Genomic DNA, 21154 nt, shown 5'->3' on the forward strand with positions numbered 1-21154 from the left:
TCTGATGTTCATTCATGTTTATTTTGTGCTATAACTAGTAAAGAGGAAGAGATGATCAGTTCACTACAGCGATCTATCACAACACATTAAAGAGACACAAAACGCTATTTACTGTTTGAATTTCTTACAAAATGACAACATTTGAAAGCCAACACTTTGTTTCACACTGAAAGTAATCTGCTCTGTCTTGTCTGTCGTTGTGTTGTCAGTGTCCTCTTTGCGCCACAATGTATTTTTCACTGTGTGTGAACATTATGTGTGGATTAAGAGCGGAATGGCTTGTCGCATGGCTTGTAGCAACAGTTACTAAGGGGGGTGGGTCTTAGTGAAGGGTCAAAATCTCATGAAATCTCAAAACCTGACAACTCAGAATTACACCAACCCAGGGTTAAAATAACCCTGGATTAACAATACATTCCTTATGCATTGTGCATTGTGGGAGTTTAGGTGTCGACTTACACTCAGCAACAGGCACTTGTTCTCCTTGATGGCACCGAGGCAACCAAGAAAGCCCGTTACCATGACGACGGAGCCCAAGGTAATGACCAGATTGGCAGCTGAGAGGGAGGGGAAGGAGGGGGAGAATGTGGCAAAACTGCCCTGAGAAACGGACAGCCATATGCCCACACCTAACAACCCGCAGCCCGACAGCTGAGGAGAGACAGACAAGGGAGAGTGTTTCATGTTAATAAACACACACAAACTCATTCATTATGTATCAAACATGCATAAACATTCAGCTTGACTGTGTTTCGTTTGGCTTTTACGTGTCCCAAAGTGTAAAACTGACTCTTCGTTTTCATTAGTCAGTAGGTCTCAGTAGGACCCGAGTGCCACTTTGTGAACTCAAGTTCACTCAAGGTAAGGTGCATTTACCGTTGCAGGACTGAGGTAGGTATGTGTGCGCATGCCTAACCAACAAAACAATACCTGTGTCAGCTCTCCCTGCTGTGAGAGCAATATAAATGCTAATGGAACCGCAATAAAGGTTGTTGTTGAGTTTCGAAGTGTGAATTTTGTGTGTGTGTCTAGACCTTAGCAGAGTAGAAGGTGTGCTTGTTCACATCTCGTTTTGGGAGAAACTCTTGTAATTTCATGCTCAGGTAACCGAAATGTAAAAGTAGCCTAATCCAGTCTGCTAAAGGCCAGGCAAAAGGAGAAAGTTAGCTAACACACTTGGACCAGCTCCAAACAGAAAACCAGAATATGCTATGTTTGCAGCACAAGGTTGTACATGTGTGCATGTGTATGAGAGAGATTTTCAATTGAATTATTTACTGAACTGTTGCAAAATTATATTTTAAAATATAAAAGTAAAATGCTTTCATTGTTTTAACCCAGTTTACCATGTAGAGTAAATAAAAATAATTATCTAAAAATGAAAATCACTTGTTTTAAATGCTACAAGTAAATTTAGGCAACATTATAATGTACAGTATGCAAAATGGATAGTTGTGCTAAAGATTACATTGAAAAGTATTGTTAAATTATTAGCATTTCACTTACTGAATTGTTTTCGTTATTATAACTCTAATTTTCATGTTATGGCCAATGATCGATAAATGTCTAATATTAAAATTCTATGCTATTTTGTCTCTCTCTCTCTATATATATATATATATACATATATACAAATTATTATTATAACAACAAATTATTAAAAAATAAATTCAGTCATTTTAAATGCTACAAGTAAATCTACAATATGAAAAATGTATATTCTTGCTAAAGATTTTATTTAACAGTGTTATTAAATTATTATTAATTATTAGTGTTCTTAAAGATGAAAGATTAACAAATATGTTAAAATATATTATGAAAGAAATATTTTTAAGATCTTTAAATTAAAAATTTAGCAGGCCAAGATTTTCTCTGTTAATTCTCCCTCACATAACGTGTGCCGTGGTTTGGTAACCTATCAGTACAGTTTAAATCTAAGTTGATGCACTTGTTACTGACAGCATGGAGAATTGTTGGGCATGATGAACATTTTAACCTTCAAGTTTTATATGAGGAATGTGTTCTTAATCAGGTAGAGAGGATTCTTGGTGATCAAACTCATTTCTTGTATTTACAATATGAACTACTTCCCTCTGGTAGAAGATATAGAATCCCAATGTGTAAGTTAAATCAATATAAGAATTCCTTTGTACCTGTATCGGTGCGGTTGTACAACAAGAGTTCATCTTGATTTTATTTTCATGATTTTATTTAATTTTGTTTTTTATATGTTTATTGTATGTCTGCAGCAACATGTAGTCCATAACAATTTTCCTCTTGAGGACAATAAAGTATACTACTACTACTACTAGCCACTGATGTATTTTAGAGCTGAACAATACTAGAAAAGTATTTCTCTAGCAACTTCCATGACTTGGGACTTAATTCATCTCTATGATTTTTTTCTAGGCTAAAACTGCTATTTTTATTTTATCTGGAATTTACATGATTGTGGGACCCTGCTGCGTGCACACATTATCTTTGCACAAAGATTCGTTCTCTGTTAAAAGTTCACCCAAAAAGGAAAATTTTGTGAAAATTTACTCACCCTCAGGCAATCCAAGATGTAGATGAATTTGTTTCTTCATCTAGAAATTTAACATTACATCACTTGCTCACCAGTGGATCCTTTGCAGTGAATGGGTGCCGTCAAAATGAGATTCCAAACAGCTGCTAAAAACATCACAATAATCCACAAGTAATCCATCCTCTTTTGTCCTCTCACATCAAAATCCACCAGCATATTTGTTTAGAGCTGTTTTGACCTTTTTTTCACTTATAAATGGTGCTTAATCTGTGCATATTTCTCTCCTGATTCAGTCGAGAACATTTTAACTGGAAATCCAATATTATGGATAGAGGACTTGTATTTTACCCAAAAGCAATGGTTAAAAGTTCAAATGTCTTAATGATGGATTTGTTTCTTTCAATTGTTGGACTGGAGATTGTGGATCATTGTGATGTTTTTATCAGCTGTTTGGACTCTCATTCTGATGGCACCCATTCACTGCAGAGGATCCATTGGTGAATAAGAGACGTAAATTAAATTTTTTTTATTTAATTTCTCCAAATCTTTTCAAATAAAGAAACAAAATCATCCTCATCTTGCATGGCCGGAGGGTGAGTACATTGTAAGCAAATTTTCATTTTTGGGTGAACTATTCCTTTAATACTTCAGGGTTAATATTTAGGAATATGTATTCAGACAATTCTCCAACCTCAAAAATGAGCAATAATAACAGTGTTATCATTGGCTGAGCCAGAAACAGACATTGTTGAACTATTCAAACAAACAGTGCATTGTTTTGAAAGCCCCACAGAGACACCATGCTCACTTTTTGGGGAAATCATTGTACAGATAGCTTACAGCAGTCTCTGCACATTAAACTTTGACAAGAGAACGCATTTTGACAACAAGTAAGTGTGGATCATTCATGCTGTACTTTGATACTCACCCAGAACAGCAGGTTGAAGAGGAACATCATGTATTTGACACAGCACAGGCATCCACGAGCCATCTTCAGCTTCTCGAACTCTAGGAGCAATACAAAAGACAAGTCGAGGTAAAACACAACATACTTCCCAGCAGCAGACACGCGCTTATCCTGAGGCTTCCCTCCTGGCGGGACCGCGACCACGGCTCCTTCACTCTGTGCAGTTTGAACTTTGACATTTGACCCCCGGGAGCCGTAGAAGGCCCCCACGGCCAGGCGCTGACCCCGACGGGCCGCCTGGGTGAATTCTGACTCTGCGCTGTCCAATGAGGGGCTCCGCTGGACCTCGGATTCGTGGCTCTCACACCTCTGCATTATCAGATGAAGGCCGAGCGGAGGGCATGTTTCACACACACTCGCACAAGCTGCAACTTAACACACGTGTCCAAGGTTGCCATTTGAAAGGGACGGATTTAACTTAAACAGACGTACTCACAAAAACACAAGAACTTCAGTGGTCAAAGCTTTCTAAGGAGAGGTTTTTCTCAAGATCTTTGCACCGTAATTCCTTTGCATTAAGAACGTCTTTCTCCATGTATTTCCTACTTGTCGTTTTCTCCTTTCCGCTGTTTCTATCGTGTATGCGGGAAAGCAGAGCATGTGCTTTCAACTTTCCCCGCTCTCACTCCATCGCACTCTTTCATTGCTTTGCGTCGCCATGATTCGCTTTGTTGCATGTACCACTTTTTCTCCGCACGCTCTTGCTTCCCTGCAGTGCTATTATTAGAGATCTCCTCTCCCGGCTCTTCCCATCCCAACTAGAGCTCCGTTCCTCTCTCTGCATCCTCCTACCTTCATTCGTTCATCCCTCTCTCTCTTTCTTTGGCTCCTCCTCCTGCACTCCGGCCAATCTGTTTGCAGGTCAATGGATGCGTTATCTCCCTTCCCATATACGTTTAAAAGAGTCAGTAGCCAAGCGGGAAGAATGAAAGCTAAAATGAGGGAATAAATCAAATCCTAGCATATGTATGTCTTATATGTATGATTTTTGACTGTGTGTAGATGCCGTCTCGAGCAATTCTGTAGAGAGATCATGCAGTGCCAATGTTTCCAGGTCATTTCTCTGTTGACATGCTGCATAAGAGTAAAGAGTGCATCTGGTTAGTTGTTTTTGGCACTGTATGATGGTGATCTTCATAACCTTTAAACAACATTTAAACATTAAAACACACTTTAGACACAAAACATGCATTTGCTTTGTATTACTGCCTGCTGAAAATATTAATCCAGGGCAAAAATTTGGTTTGTGCTGATGATATTTTAAGATAGATAGATAGATAGATGCACGCAGTGTAGTAATTATTATTATTTAAAAAAATAACCAACCAGCTACCGACAACCTCTCAAAAGCAACTGCTTAGCAATGCCATAGAAACTACCTTGATCAGCTTCAAATTAATAAATCAGCTTTGTGGAGTTTAAAGCTACAAACTTTCAGATGCCAGCCCAGGCTGCAGTCTCTCATTCCCATTTCAATCTATCAAACCAATGTCACATTCAATAAGAGTCCTTCTTGTTGCTTGTGATCCTGATTTAACCACTGGCTAGGATGCTTACTGACCTCTAATGTAAGCTGCCGTGAAGCGTGGATGAGGCAGCTTGTAAAACAGACTGATACTGGATCTAAATTAAGCACATTCAGTACAGTCCGTTCAACAGATTGTACTGTCTCAAGGTACTCACGTTTAATTTACACAATCCATGTTTCCAGAGTTTTCTACCACTAGAATGTTCTGGGAAGACATTTTCAATGTTGCATCAGCTGAATGATTGACACCCTGGTACACAATAGTATAACGAACAGAACAGACTGTACGTCTATACCTCACAGCTGTGTTTTTAATAACGACCAAGATTTATACAAAAATCTGCAAAATCTGACAAAATATACAGACGGGTATGTCATAGTTGGGAAATTAATAATAAATATTACATTTTTTTATTCTAAAATGCAAAAAAGGTTTCTATTTTTTAGGCTTAGCCTGAATTATTATAATTTGGATAATATAAAAGCAATAAAAATCATGGTATGTCCCTATTTATGTAACTAAACGGGCATATGTGTGTTTGGGGGATATTTTTGTAGAGATCCTCCTGTGACTATTTTTAATTTTGTAGCTATAATTCTTTCCCTCCGGAGCTCTTTCCACTCTAATTAAATGGCATTGTGATCTTGTGTAACTCAGTGTGTGTGTGTGATACGGTGCCGACTGTGTATTTCACCCTGCGGTGGCTTTGTGAGATCTGATGTTCTCAGGAAACTCATTAGACAGGATTTATTAACTGAACAGTGTTTACTTTGCTGCAAGGGTGTACAATACTTTCCCACAGCTGCACACACAGGCAGCAAATTTATACACCTATACTTTTGAGGACCTCCCATAAATGTATATTGTTACTCAGTTTTTAATTTTGAAAGTTTTTTTTTTCAGTGTTTTTACAGTTTTTTTAAGTGGGGATTTCACCTCACAGGTCAAGTACACATTTAGCATACACTATGTTCAAACATTTAAAATCACTAAGAAATATTTTATGCTAAATTGTTTTATATTAGATACATTTAAAAAACACAATATTCTGTAGTAAGGTTAATAACTTATCTTGAACTAACAATGGACAGCATTTTACAAGTATTTAACAATGAGTTTAATAATTAAATAATAATTAAATAAAAAATGAAAGTTAATTTCTAGATATGCTATTGTTCATTGTTAATTCATGTTAATTCATTATAGATGAGTTAACTAATGTTAATTTATACAACCAGAAACAACTTTGGTCATGACTGACAGATAGCCATGACTGGGCTGTTCTCAAATCAATATCTATAGTAATCAATATCTCCCCCCCACCTCTCCCCACCAAAAAAAAACAAAAAACATAAAAATGGAATAGTTTGAATGGAAATGTGCTCATGGGTATTGCATGTGCTGTATTACTACACGTCTGAGTGTCAGGCCCGAATAGCAGCACATGTAACACTTATGGGATACTCTTCTTGAACATTTTATGGCTTGTGCGTCTCACGTGGCTGATGTCTGGGTGCCTGAATATAGCATAACAGGAGAAGCAGTGCAGAATATCTGTTCACAGGTACTTAATGCATCAACAGTCAGGAACAGCATTCATTTATTATACATACAGAGAAAAGGATTGCAAGATATCTGATGGAGAGAGAGAGAATGAAAACAACAGAGAAAGTAAAAGATGTGTTCGTAAAGTTCATTGTTTCCTCTTAATGTTAACCAAAGTTGAATGTGTATTTCATATTGTTACTGTTTTTATTACAATTTCTTAAATCTCTTGAGTATGTGCGTGTTGGTGCTGAGACATTACGTAAATCATGCCAGAAAAGTACGAACTTTGTATTTTTTGAAAATTCTTCAAGAGATGACTATTCAGTAAGCATACAAAAATCACACATGCACTAGTTTGAGAAGTGCTAAAATGTTTTATTATTTTTATATAATTATTATATTATAATTCAAAATTTTGAGTTATTATAATTCAAGATTATTTGCATTTATTTGATCAATAATACAGAAAAAAATGTAATATTGTGAAATGTTATTACAATGTAAAGTAACTGTTTTCTATTTGAATGTATTAAAATGTAATTTATTCCTGTGATGCAAAGCATCATTACTCCAGTCTTCAGTGTCACGTGATCCAAATGTATATTGTTACTCAGTTTTTAATTTTGAAAAGGTTTTTTTTTTTCAGTGTTTTTACAGTTTTTTTAAGTGGGGATTTCACCTCACAGGTCAAGTACACATTTAGCATACACTATGTTCAAACATTTAAAATCACTAAGAAATATTTTATGCTAAATTGTTTTATATTAGATACATTTAAAAAACACAATATTCTGTAGTAAGGTTAATAACTTATCTTGAACTAACAATGGACAGCATTTTACAAGTATTTAACAATGAGTTTAATAATTAAATAATAATTAAATAAAAAATGAAAGTTAATTTCTAGATATGCTATTGTTCATTGTTAATTCATGTTAATTCATTATAGATGAGTTAACTAATGTTAATTTATACAACCAGAAACAACTTTGGTCATGACTGACAGATAGCCATGACTGGGCTGTTCTCAAATCAATATCTATAGTAATCAATATCTCCCCCCCACCTCTCCCCACCAAAAAAAAACAAAAAACATAAAAATGGAATAGTTTGAATGGAAATGTGCTCATGGGTATTGCATGTGCTGTATTACTACACGTCTGAGTGTCAGGCCCGAATAGCAGCACATGTAACACTTATGGGATACTCTTCTTGAACATTTTATGGCTTGTGCGTCTCACGTGGCTGATGTCTGGGTGCCTGAATATAGCATAACAGGAGAAGCAGTGCAGAATATCTGTTCACAGGTACTTAATGCATCAACAGTCAGGAACAGCATTCATTTATTATACATACAGAGAAAAGGATTGCAAGATATCTGATGGAGAGAGAGAGAATGAAAACAACAGAGAAAGTAAAAGATGTGTTCGTAAAGTTCATTGTTTCCTCTTAATGTTAACCAAAGTTGAATGTGTATTTCATATTGTTACTGTTTTTATTACAATTTCTTAAATCTCTTGAGTATGTGCGTGTTGGTGCTGAGACATTACGTAAATCATGCCAGAAAAGTACGAACTTTGTATTTTTTGAAAATTCTTCAAGAGATGACTATTCAGTAAGCATACAAAAATCACACATGCACTAGTTTGAGAAGTGCTAAAATGTTTTATTATTTTTATATAATTATTATATTATAATTCAAAATTTTGAGTTATTATAATTCAAGATTATTTGCATTTATTTGATCAATAATACAGAAAAAAATGTAATATTGTGAAATGTTATTACAATGTAAAGTAACTGTTTTCTATTTGAATGTATTAAAATGTAATTTATTCCTGTGATGCAAAGCATCATTACTCCAGTCTTCAGTGTCACGTGATCCTTCAGAAATCATACTAATATGCTGATTTAATGCTCAAGAAACATCTCTTACTATTAGCAATGTTGAAAATGAATACTGTTGTGTAAACTTGATCCCCCCCCCCCCTTTATATTAAAAACTTTATATTATATTATATATTATACTGGTGCAGTAATAGTGCAGAATCTTTAATATTTCTCGTTAAAATTATAGAATAAATTGGCTTTTTTCTTAAATGTCTAAACCTGGGTGTTTATTTCTAAGTTTGAACTTGAAACTAAATTCAGATTCTCAGATTAAACTCAGATTTTTGGACTCCACTGTAAATGCTGCCCAGATGTGTGTTTAAGGAGTATTAATTAAACAGACTCTGAGGAAGCACAATCTGCCACCTCGTAGAACACTATAATGAACATCTGCCTGCCAATTTGCTCAGCGCTTCACACACACACACACACACACACACATGCACACACACACACACACACACACACACGCCTTGTCTCTGTACACTATTCTTTGACAATGTAGATCCTTCTGAGACAACAAGCTTTTCGTGTCTTTATAGGAATGTTTCTCATCGTACATGACTGTGGTTTCAAAGAGGCAATTTCGTTCAGCTGGACGCGCCAGCCTGCATGTAAACCGCACTCTCAGGCACTCAAGAGGGATGTATTCCCAAACAGTCTGCCCTATATGTAAATCAACTACCATTAACTCCCCATCCAGGGAATGCTGGTTGACTTGCTGGCAAAAAGCACATTCTAACACTTTCCAGGGAATTGGAGGTTGCGTGTTGGGAATGAAGGAACAAAATTAGTGCTGATTTCATCCTCCAGCAAGCAAAAGGCTATTTCAACCTGCTTTACTGGTTTCTTTCTAAGAATTAAACAGTAGCTACACCACACAAAAAGAATGGCATGAAGATATGTGAAGTCATGGTGTGTCATAAGCAAAGATAAACTCATAAACTACACTGTAAAAAAATATTTTTCAAAGTTGTAAAAAAAGATTATTGGAGTTTGTTTTAGAAGAAAACACTATTTCAGTATGTCTGCTTCAAAATTTTACTTTTATTTAAATGTTACTTCTATTAAATGCTACTATTTAAATGTTGTTTATTTGTAATTAATTGTGAAATGTATTAGCCTATATTCTATGCCTCTTTTATCCCTTGCATACTCAGACTAAATCTCTATTTGTATACTAACTGTGTAATAGTACATACTACATCATGCTAGATTAGTATTAATAGGTCCCAAATCATAATTAAAAACAGTATTTTGCAGGTACCCTAAATGCATATTCCATGTATGCATTGAAATATGCATGCTTTTAGGGCTAATATTGCCCACAACCAATGTCTGTGATATAATTTAAGATAGTATAATGCAAGATACTACACACACTCATGTTTTAAACACTTCATGCACACATGAAAGCACTCGGGTTTGTAACTTTTATATTAGTAATGAGCTTATAGATCATTGAAATATCTGTCAACACAGTCATGCTAGAGAGAAATATGTGTAATATTATCCCGAGTCACATTGAATTTAAGACATTATGACTGTATGCAGCATGACTAAAGCAACAGCAGAAACAGAAAAACAGCCTGTCTGATATTTTTATAACAACTGGCATTTTCATAAGACCAACTGTTTAAAGCGATGGGATTTCTAATAGCTTTCCTGCACATGCATGAATATTAAAGATGCCTTGGCTTCCATGCAGAAAATTACATTTTCATTGTCAAAACAGAAAATAAGCCCTTGATGGATGAGATATTAGCTTTAAAAACAGGTGAATTAGTTGCCTCTCAAGCATCTGAAACCTGACCAAAATGCAAGCCAATGTGCATACGTTGTTTTGCATGTGTGTGGAGTTTAAGGTTAGCTCAAGAACTACATAAAAGGTTTAGTTATTGTAAAAATGCCCTTTGATGCAAATATTTAGCACAGGATGTACTCTTCTTGTGTATAACAGCCTGAGGTCATGTTCTGTCTCCGTCCTTAATTATGTCATTAGCTCTTTTTTCTGCTCTCTATTCAAAAGAGGCTGGGCTCTGACCTGCTGCAGTTCACACTTGAATAAGACTATTTAGCATTAACCGTATGACCTCTTTGGAGGTGCAATGTATTTTGGGATGCACTGCCCTGGTATTAAAATATGAAAATGTGCTATCTCTTCTATCTGGCTGTGGGTGAGACTTGGCCAGACTGATATGCATACTTAAGTGGTAAAGTCTGTAAAATAGAGAGACTTGAGTCAACAACAGATTTCCATAGCGATGAGTGGTTATTGATGAGATATAATGAGATCCAGGGGGAAAAAATACATTTCTCTTGAAATTATATTTTTTCTGGATCTTTCAATTTAAAGCGACATAAACTGCTGACTAGTTCTCCAAATATAGGGTCATATATGACCTTTAAAGTCTTCCCCACCTCAACTGTTTTAAACATTAATATTAGTTATTAATATTAAAAGATGAATATTTAAACAATAAAAGAAGAGTTTCAGTATATATATAGCCTATAACATATTTATTATCTTCAAAAATTACCCAAAGTGAGAAAAACTTTTGTCCCTGTATTTACATAAAAATCCAACATTGAGTCATATTATGATTCTGTATGCACCATGGAAACATATGAACCTGATTGCCATAGAAAGATTTAATTAGCCTATTTTAAGACAATTAAGTTAATATAATTTAAATCCGAATGAAAGTGATTTAATACAGCTATAGGCATATTCGGAACATGCTGAAATATACAGTAGCTAATATTCCAGTTGCAGTTTTTTCAGATTAAAGGCTTAACCAAAACACCGACCATAATAGGCAAATGATGTGCGTGTAAATATGCTCAGTGTTTCCATGAGTCTACAGCAGACACACAGCAGCTGCTTTCAACTAGAGATGCGCTTTTTAGATGCGCCAATTCTGCACATTCCAGTGTAGCGCTAATCACACACACACACACACACATACACCCTGAACAACTCATTGAAAGTTTACTGACCGCTAAAGAAGCCTAGTTTGATTAAACTGTAGGCCTTGAACACAGATGCACTGTTTTCACGTGAACAGCACCAAATCTGCTTAATCTACTGCACGTCTACATCTGCGTAAGTAGCATATCTTTCCATATCAAGACTTATCAAGAGATTTTCCTAAGATAGACGATTTAGTCTGACACATTTAAACTTCCATACACGTTCGTTTTTGTTTAAATAGCCTACCACATTATAACCACTTAACAAATCAAAACTGGAAGTATTTCCTTAAACGGATATAAACATACTAGCAACTGATAAACATCAACAGCACAAGCTAAGAGCACGCACTTCCACAGTAAACAACGGTAGATATTAAAAATATAGATAAGAATAACACTTTTGACGTTTTTTAAGCCTTACTCACCTGACTGGAAGCACAACTTATGTTTTCCGACTTGCTTTCTTATTTCTGAAGTAACTCTCCTCACTTTCGTTTGCTTTTGTAGCCTATATATATGGAGGTAACGGCTGTTTTAACTGTGACCGATAGAAGTAAAACGCTTATAAACTATCGGTGAGCAGACCTTTGATTTCATGGTAGTCAAATAAAAAAAAAAAGTTCCGGAGCTCGAAAAAATGGGAATGGCAGTAAGTTTTCCCACGAACGGAAACAGTGTAGCAGGAAAGATGGAGAGGCGTGACTTCTTCACTGCGTTTACGGTCAAGCCACAGGAAAACAGTGCTGGCGCTTTCCAGCAGGGGGCGCCCGTCCACACGCAATCCCACACGAGAGTTATTCATTTAAAATATTCACAAATAACGAGGCTTGTAATTCCTAAAAATATGGTGAAATGTAGAAGTAAGTGTGCAAAACGCACTTTTAGGCGCTGAAACCTTTGTGTCTGTGAAAAAAAAGATGCGTAGCCTTTGGAAAATGTTAACTGATGGCCTTAAAGATGTCAAACTAAATTTTGTATGAGCTGTTTATTATATATATATATATATATATATTGGGTAATGACATTTTTACACCCCTGTTGCTAAGACATTTGGGCCTAAATACAGTTAAAGCACTGGATTGTGTAATGCTGTCATTTTCTGCAAATTAACATTACAATTACAGTAGGCATATTAACAAGTTTTATTTTTTATTTGAAATAATAGTTTTATAATTAATAACAATTTTGGTAAAAACATCAAAATTATAACATCGTTTTTATTTTTATCACTTATTAATATTAGCATTATAAGTACTGCTTTAAAAAAAGTAATAGAACACCAAAGTGTAATATACATTCAAGGTTTTCGTGCCAAAAAAAACAAAACAGTGACCAAACTCCAAATGAAAATCTAATAGTCCAGACATTTTTCTCAAAAGAATGGTTGTTTAATGCAAGGAAGTTTTACAGAATTAAATATAACAGCAACAAAATGTAAAATAAATTATGTGCAAGTAGATTATGCAGAGAAAATTTATTAAGATAATAATAAAAAAAAAGCAAATTTCATCCAATAATCGAATATTAAGAATGGACAATTGTGTGTGAGGTTAGCTTATACAGGTTGTCCAAAAAAAGAAAAACATCTCAGTCATTCATAAACACAGGTCTTATTTTGTGTAAGTTTACATGCGTCAGTCTGTACTGTATGTTGACAATGTGGTTATATATGCCATTCCATAATCATTTCTGTTAAGTCAAAACATGGTGGATCTGGGTAAATCTACAGATGTACCTTAACTTTATCAACAAAGAGAGCAAACAAAAAGATGTTCCGTTGCATAGTAGCGTAGCAGTCTAGAGTAGTAGTATTTGGCGGCAAGACATTGCCATTTGTCCTAATCAGGACCTGTATTTTGCACCTCAGAGGAATCACTTCCTCTGGGTCAATCTCTTGCTGTGTCCTGGGATTCATTATTTAGACACCTATGCAGTTGCACATACGGCCCAGAGTGCAGGTGGACGGGCCTGTTTGGACCAATGAAAACAGCAGCTGCGTATTTTTGTTGCACAAACAGACACAGAGTAGCCCTTCAAGCGGTATGATGAGATTCATGCATGTGCGAATCAGTCCCAGTGCAGACTGAAACCCTTAGAAAGCATGACGGCCTCCAGGTCACTGTCCTCCTCTTTTTCCCTCACTCGCTGCTCCTCCAGCAAGGCCACCAGCGCATCCCTCTGCTCCACCACATCCAGCATCTCGCTCAATATATGCCTCTCCTCCGCCAGCTCATCCTCCCCCTTCAGATCGTCTGAGAGAGAGAAAGAGGTGCTGTGAAGCTGCTATTAATTAAAGAACAACTATGAGAGAAAACCACAAAGGAGTAAGGGGAAGTTGAACTATTAAAATCCTCTGTGTGTTCTAACCGTCCACCGCCATGCGCTCTCTCAGCTCTTGCTGCAATCGGCTCTGTCTGTCCTCCAGCTCCAGTTCACGTGCACTGTGGACAGACCACACAGATGAGAATAGAGCGATCAAACAATACTAGACCAAACCGAGAAGCTGAACACTTATGTCACTTATTAATATTAGCATTATAAGTACTGCTTTAAAAAAAGTAATAGAACACCAAAGTGTAATATACATTCAAGGTTTTCGTGCCAAAAAAAACAAAACAGTGACCAAACTCCAAATGAAAATCTAATATTCCAGACATTTTTCTCAAAAGAATGGTTGTTTAATGCAAGGAAGTTTTACAGAATTAAATATAACAGCAACAAAATGTAAAATAAATTATGTGCAATTAGATTATGCAGAGAAAATTTATTAAGATAATAAAAAAAAAAGAAGCAAATTTCATCCAATAATCGAATATTAAGAATGGACAATTGTGTGTGAGGTTAGCTTATAAAGGTTGTCCAAAAAAAGAAAAACATCTCAGTCATTCATAAACACAGGTCTTATTTTGTGTAAGTTTACATGCGTCAGTCTGTACTGTATGTTGACAATGTGGTTATATATGCCATTCCATAATCATTTCTGTTAAGTCAAAACATGGTGGATCTGGGTAAATCTACAGATGTACCTTAACTTTATCAACAAAGAGAGCAAACAAAAAGATGTTCCGTTGCATAGTAGCGTAGCAGTCTAGAGTAGTAGTATTTGGCAGCAAGACATTGCCATTTGTCCTAATCAGGACCTGTATTTTGCACCTCAGAGGAATCACTTCCTCTGGGTCAATCTCTTGCTGTGTCCTGGGATTCATTATTTAGACACCTATGCAGTTGCACATACGGCCCAGAGTGCAGGTGGACGGGCCTGTTTGGACCAATGAAAACAGCAGCTGCGTATTTTTGTTGCACAAACAGACACAGAGTAGCCCTTCAAGCGGTATGATGAGATTCATGCATGTGCGAATCAGTCCCAGTGCAGACTGAAACCCTTAGAAAGCATGACGGCCTCCAGGTCACTGTCCTCCTCTTTTTCCCTCACTCGCTGCTCCTCCAGCAAGGCCACCAGCGCATCCCTCTGCTCCACCACATCCAGCATCTCGCTCAATATATGCCTCTCCTCCGCCAGCTCATCCTCCCCCTTCAGATCGTCTGAGAGAGAGAAAGAGGTGCTGTGAAGCTGCTATTAATTAAAGAACAACTATGAGAGAAAACCACAAAGGAGTAAGGGGAAGTTGAACTATTAAAATCCTCTGTGTGTTCTAACCGTCCACCGCCATGCGCTCTCTCAGCTCTTGCTGCAATCGGCTCTGTCTGTCCTCCAGCTCCAGTTCACGTGCACTGTGGACAGACCACACAGATGAGAATAGAGCGATCAAACAATACTAGACCAAACCGAGAAGCTGAACACTTATGTAATACCTGATGTAATCACACAATGCCAGATCAGTCCGCACAGTTCAGATGCTATTAAACATTCAAACTGTTGAATACTCACAATATCATGAGCTCAGATTCATAGCGCACGAGAGCATTCTTCTCTTGCACCAGTTTAAACCACTGATGCATTAAGCTAGGATCATCTTTCTTTCCCATTCCTGTAAGAGAGAGAAGAGGAGCATGGGACACTGGACACGCTAACATACACATGCATGAATATGTCTAAACAGGGTCCAAATTATTACTTTTTGGGTGCTAAAATGCAAGTAAAAATTGCCTTCGGCTTTGGTTCCTCAATATAACATGGTTAAACTATGAGAATGATAGCTTGAAAGATAAAATTAAAGACATGCAAGTCAAATATTCCACTATTCCACTATATAATAATATATATATTATAAAAAATAAATGGAATTTTTAATTAAAATCTATTATAAATTTGTTTTTGTATGTATGTATTAAATATTTGTATTTTATTAAATAATTTATTATAATATTAATTTAAAAACACTTTAAAAAGCTAATTTTGGACCCTACTTATAAACTACACTACTGTTCAAAAGTTTGGGGTCAGTAAGACCTTTTAATGTTTTTGAACCTCTTGAGTCTCTTATGCTTACCAAGGCTGTGTTTATTTGACAAATAAGTACATTAAAAACTGTGAAATTTTAATACAGTTAAATTTATTTTCTATTTTAATATATTATAAAACGTAATTTATTCCTGTGATGCAAAGCTGAATTTTCAGCAACCATAACTCCAATTTTCAGTGTCACATGACCTTTCAGAAAATATTCTAAAATGCTGATGAAACATTTCTTATTATTATCAATGTTGAAAACAGTTGTGCTGCTTAATATTTGTATGGAACCTGTGAAGATATTTTGATAAATAGAAAGTTCAAAAGAACAACATTTACACTATCGTAACATTACAAATATCTTTACTGTCCCTTTTGATCATTTTGCATCATTTGTTGAATAAAAGTTCATTTCTTTCAAAATTCTTTCTTTTTTTGTTTTGAACAGTAGTATACTTGCAGTAGTGAACTTGCAAAACATGCAAGCAGACAAAAACAAACAGGGAGCTGATACACACTAGACAATAATACAAAAAACATCTGCGCACACATACACACACACACACAGTGTCAATCCCAGCAATTCCCAAATAAAACAGGATGTGACATTTTAGATGTACAGCCATGCAGATCAATGACGTGTCATGCCCATGCAACTCCATCGCGAAAGGTTACAGAACGAAATACGAGCATACTGGAGAGAATAACGTACTTAGCTGATGAAGTGGAGGTTCTTGCACTACATAAAGAAAAAAGACTGTACAGACATAAACTGAATGATCGTGTTCTGTCCCTTTAGCTTTGGCTGCGTACAGCAGGACACAGGAAGAAAGAGGAAAAAGAGGAGAGAAAGGTAAAAGGATTTAGAAATGATTGCTATTACAAAATCCACACTAGAGGTGCGACACAGGAAGCTGGTGAGGTGTTACCTTCTGAGGAACAGCAAGGACAGAGATAGACAGGCCTTCTACGAGGGGAACCTAGAAAGGGCTCGACTAAGACCGCAGAGACGGGCAGAAAAAAAGAGGGAGAGGAGGAATTCAGGAATTCAGGAACGCAACAAAGCAAGGATGGGAATAGTGGAGGAATGTGAGGTGCGAAGCTGAAATGGGTCGAGTTGGATGTTCATGTCCAGGCAGTGGTCTGACTGACAACCTGCTGTCTCAGAAAGTAGGCCACCAGAGAGATTAGCTGAAAGTAAAAGTTAAAAAAGCTTCTAAAAATATACCATCTACCCCTACTAAAATCTGTGCTTGTATTTCCAACAGTACTGCCATTTACATCTCATCTCATACAGTCACATCCACCAGTCGATACAAGCTAACTAATGCTACCACAAGCATCTAGATCCAATTTAGACACAAAGCTAACAGCAAGCAGACAGGACAGGGTCCACAACACGAAAACAAAGCCAGAAAGCCTGTTTTTACACCACCCTGTTAACATAAAGATTCTAAAACGGCTGTTTAATTTGTGTTAACACCAAAACTAATGAGCCTGTAAGATGGTAAACATGTTTGTTAGTGTCATTAGCATGAGCGCTTAGTCAGATCGTGGTACATACCACCCAGATGTATGTCCAAAAGGTTAGATGTACTAGAGTCTCCCCAGAAGTCTATATCATGAGGAAGGACAAGTCATGAGGATCGTGACCATTAAAAGTCAAAGAAAACAGAATACCCTGCACCGCTCTGTCTCTGTGTTTTATGAAAATACACTAATGCCGTGAACAGTAAAAGATGATAGGCAATATGTTTTTGATGAATGTAAGACTTTGTAAACAAACATATAATGAGTATGAACAATGAGGGATGATGACATTTCATAGTACATCGTATATATTGCAAGAATGGCTAAAATATTAAATTAAATAAATTAATATAATAAAAACATTTGTGAGGTTTAAGCTTAAAACACAAAATACACTTATATTCAAGATACATTTGAACCAGCTTACACCAGCAAACCCCATTAGACTGGTTTAAGCAGGTATTTTCAGCAGGGTTAACATCTCATAAAATAGTTTTCTTATTTAGATATTTATTTGATTGCCGGGTGTCCTTCTGGCTGGCCGTGTCCCCGGTTTCTGAGACACCGGATCTTTCCGGAAGTCTGGAAGCTTCTTCTGCCTCATCTCCACACAGGATCTCAATTTCATCCGGAGGAAGACTCTGAGCTTGATCGAGGTCGGGATTAAAACTGTCCCGCTGTGGAACAGGAGTAGCGCAGGTCGATGAGAAGACCATAACCTCTCGGTCCAGTATCGGTTCAGAATGATGAAGGGCGCGACACTGCTTACCGACGAGAGGGGAGTGAGATGGGCTGTAGGGAGGAGTCGGAAGACCTGTGTCTGGATTTAAAACACTTTCATTTCCAAATGAGGTGGAATTTAGGTCCAAATCTTGCTTGTCCCCCATCACACAACCTTCTACAGTGATGCTTAGTCTGTGGATTACAGAACAGCGGCCAGTCGTCTCTTCTAAAGCAACGCCTGCATCGCCGTCCATAGTGTGAGATGGTTCAGGCGGGGATGTACTTTGAGATTGAGTTTGTGTGCTGGAGTCACAGTTTCTTGGCATTTGGTAGACAGAATTGGTATTGCAGGACGGTATGTAAGCGACTGAGGTGTAAAAGCTTTCTTTAACGTTAGATGTTTGGGCTGCTGTATGTTTGGGGTCGCATTCTCTAGGCAGCGGAGTCAGGCCTAAACTCTTCCTGATCTCGGCACTCTTCAGCCAGAACTCCTCTACAACCTCTAACCTCTTGACAGGTGGGTTCTCGGGGTTCGTTGATAGCTCAGGTGTGGGAGTGGGGCCTGATTCTGGTAGTTTCAAAGAGGGTGAGGACTCTGCAGGTGACTGGTGCAATGAAATGGACTCTTCTTGTTCCTGTTGGTCACATGGTTTGGACTCTCTTACGGAGCTGGTGTCTATATCTGTGTCATCACTGTATCCTTCAAACGACTCTGCTTATTTAAAGAATGAAGGGATAAAGAAAAAAGTTTAATGAAAATTTGAAAGAATTCTAGATTAGTTCTAGAATCTTCTTAACAAAATAGTTTTGTGGGGGAAGCGGAGCAGCCTTTCAGGTGCTCTTAAACAAGCAGTAACATAAAACAGCCTGAAAAAAGATACGCTTGTAAAGAGGGTACAGTCATGGTACAAATAAACTATAGAAAAGCAAATGTATTGTTTTGGAGGTTTTGACAGATCCATATTCTGGAACTATATTTCAAATCAGTTCTTAAACATGTACAATAGCTAAATAAAAAATCATTTAAAATATTTTTTTTATTAAACATATATCAATTTAAATATAAAAATTATATTAATTTAGAAATATACTGTATATACTGTATATTCCCCCCCCCCAAAAAAAATTGTTCCTATTATGAGTGTGCATCTAACTGTTGCTACTGTTATGGCTTTAGTGTAGTACATTTCACATTACTTGTACCATGTGCATCATTTTCGTGTACATTTTGTGTACAATTTTTGCTGTGCATCAATTTTTACTGTCTAGTATCTATAAAGTAGGTCATTTCTTTATTTATACTTCATAAACTGCAAAAGTCATTAAAAGTATGTGCTAACCAGGCATAGTGAATTAAATTCGCTTTTTATTATTTCTGTAGTGGCAAACTACAAAGTCTCGCCCCTTAGTGAAATCTTACTGGTTCAGAATCTTACACTATGTAGCAAATATGTTGGGATTGGTAGTGATTGTTTGCATTGTGCAGCATTATTGCTTTCTGTGTGGGCAGATAAATTACAATGTGAAAACATGTCATGTTGTGCCTGGCTAGGACACGGTTTAAGTTAGATACTAATTGGCAAAATATATAAAACAGGCAAACTAAAACAACTGCACATTATTTCCATAGCATGAAAAATTTAAGGGGGTCTGAATACTTTCCGTACCCACTGTATGTGTAAATATATATACAAAAAAATATAAATATTTATTACATAAAATATAAATAAAAATGTAATAAATACATTAAAAATCTGTCTGACATATATAGTCATTATACTGATAATGCGTGTGTACTATAAAACATACATTTTTAAATTGTATATATATCTAAAAATAGGCACATAGAGGATCTGAAAGAAGTATAATGGTGATATTGATGAATGATGAGGTTACCTGAGTACCTTTCTGTACCTTTACCTTTCTCTGAGCCATTCTGAAGCTGAAGTGGTGCTTACAGTAAAACTTTCCTGTACAAACCGAAAGAAAGGATAAGACGTGAGGGAGCGGGAAAATAAAAAAGTAGCTGATGTAGGGAGTAAATGTCTTATTTATACCATTGCTTAAAGTCTGTCTGAATGCCGCCTCTTTTTTTAAACTTGAAGTGTTCGAATCATGTGATCTATATGACCCTATGGTTCCACTTACACATTTTTGGTGTTTTGATTTCTATTTTTAAAAAAATGTTTAAAAGGCATTTTGCTGAGGGCGTTCAATTTGTGTGTGTGTGTGTGTGTGTGTGCCCTACTGTCATTATCGGACAACAATAAAAGCCCTGTCCCAACAGACACATATTTCAGACCTTATGACTGTGCAATGGTAACAAAAGAGCAGTTTGTTTGCCGAAAACAGTTGCCTACAGGAACACAGAACAACAGGGCATTTTCACACACTGTATCACCCATCGTGAGACAACATCCATTAAAAGCTAAACACCTATTGTTTTTGATATGAGCATAAAATCTTAAAAGATTTGGATTTTATTTATTGACATACATTTATTTAATAACTATATAGTGTCAATATATAATTAACTATAAATGTCATATATAATTTAAGAAATCATAAAATGTGTTATATTTTTTATTGACACATGATCTATTTATTTATTTATGCTTTTAATTAAATACGCCACTCTTAAATCCTCAAGTCCAATAGAAAATGTAATTTACATGCGATTTATTTATTGACAAATTTCCTATTTCTTTTAATAGTGTGAAGAAATAAATAACTACACTTCAATAAATAAACAAATAATAAAATATGTATTTATATTATATATTATATATATATTAATATATTATTTTATAAATATAACATTTAATAATATGTAATATATTTATATGCATATTTATTTATTGACTCATTTCATGATCTATTTAGCTACTGATGATTTTAATGAAATATTTATTAATATGGCACTCCCGAATCCTCCATAAATATTTTTTTTTACTAGATGTACATATTTAAAACGGTTCCTTCTGGGAAGCAGACCAAAAATAATGGTGCCACAGTCACATCATATACATTTTAATCCAATAAAATGCTAGCAA

General features: G+C 36.0%; 2 protein-coding genes across 4 annotated transcripts in view; both read right to left on the reverse strand.

The window, feature by feature from the left end:
* tspan9b (tetraspanin 9b) overlaps positions 1–12215 on the reverse strand; it is a 25960-nt gene extending 13745 nt beyond the window's left edge. The window contains exons 1-3 of one of the 3 annotated variants that reach the window (XM_016266480.1): positions 11863–12215; positions 3456–3535; positions 460–651 (exon numbers count right to left, since the gene is read on the reverse strand). In XM_016266480.1, coding sequence (XP_016121966.1) covers positions 460–651; positions 3456–3518 — 255 coding nt within the window. In that variant the 5' untranslated portion in view covers positions 3519–3535; positions 11863–12215. Of the gene's footprint in view, positions 1–459; positions 652–3455; positions 4031–4873; positions 4894–11862 lie in introns of those variants that run through there. The other 2 variants (XM_016266486.1, XM_016266475.1) reach the window with 2 other exon arrangements.
* Positions 12216–14273: 2058 nt separating this feature from the next.
* LOC107581280 (protein-methionine sulfoxide oxidase mical3b-like) overlaps positions 14274–21154 on the reverse strand; it is a 22007-nt gene continuing 15126 nt past the window's right edge. Inside the window, exons 15-20 of the mRNA XM_016266780.1 lie at positions 19946–20270; positions 17901–18816; positions 17413–17483; positions 15327–15426; positions 15096–15169; positions 14274–14980 (exon numbers count right to left, since the gene is read on the reverse strand). Coding sequence (XP_016122266.1) covers positions 14796–14980; positions 15096–15169; positions 15327–15426; positions 17413–17483; positions 17901–18816; positions 19946–20270 — 1671 coding nt within the window. The 3' untranslated portion in view covers positions 14274–14795. The remainder of the gene's footprint in view (positions 14981–15095; positions 15170–15326; positions 15427–17412; positions 17484–17900; positions 18817–19945; positions 20271–21154) is intronic.

Source organism: Sinocyclocheilus grahami, unplaced genomic scaffold (genome assembly GCF_001515645.1).
Source record: "Sinocyclocheilus grahami isolate Dianchi unplaced genomic scaffold, SAMN03320097.WGS_v1.1 scaffold33.1, whole genome shotgun sequence".
Taxonomy (NCBI): domain Eukaryota; kingdom Metazoa; phylum Chordata; class Actinopteri; order Cypriniformes; family Cyprinidae; genus Sinocyclocheilus; species Sinocyclocheilus grahami.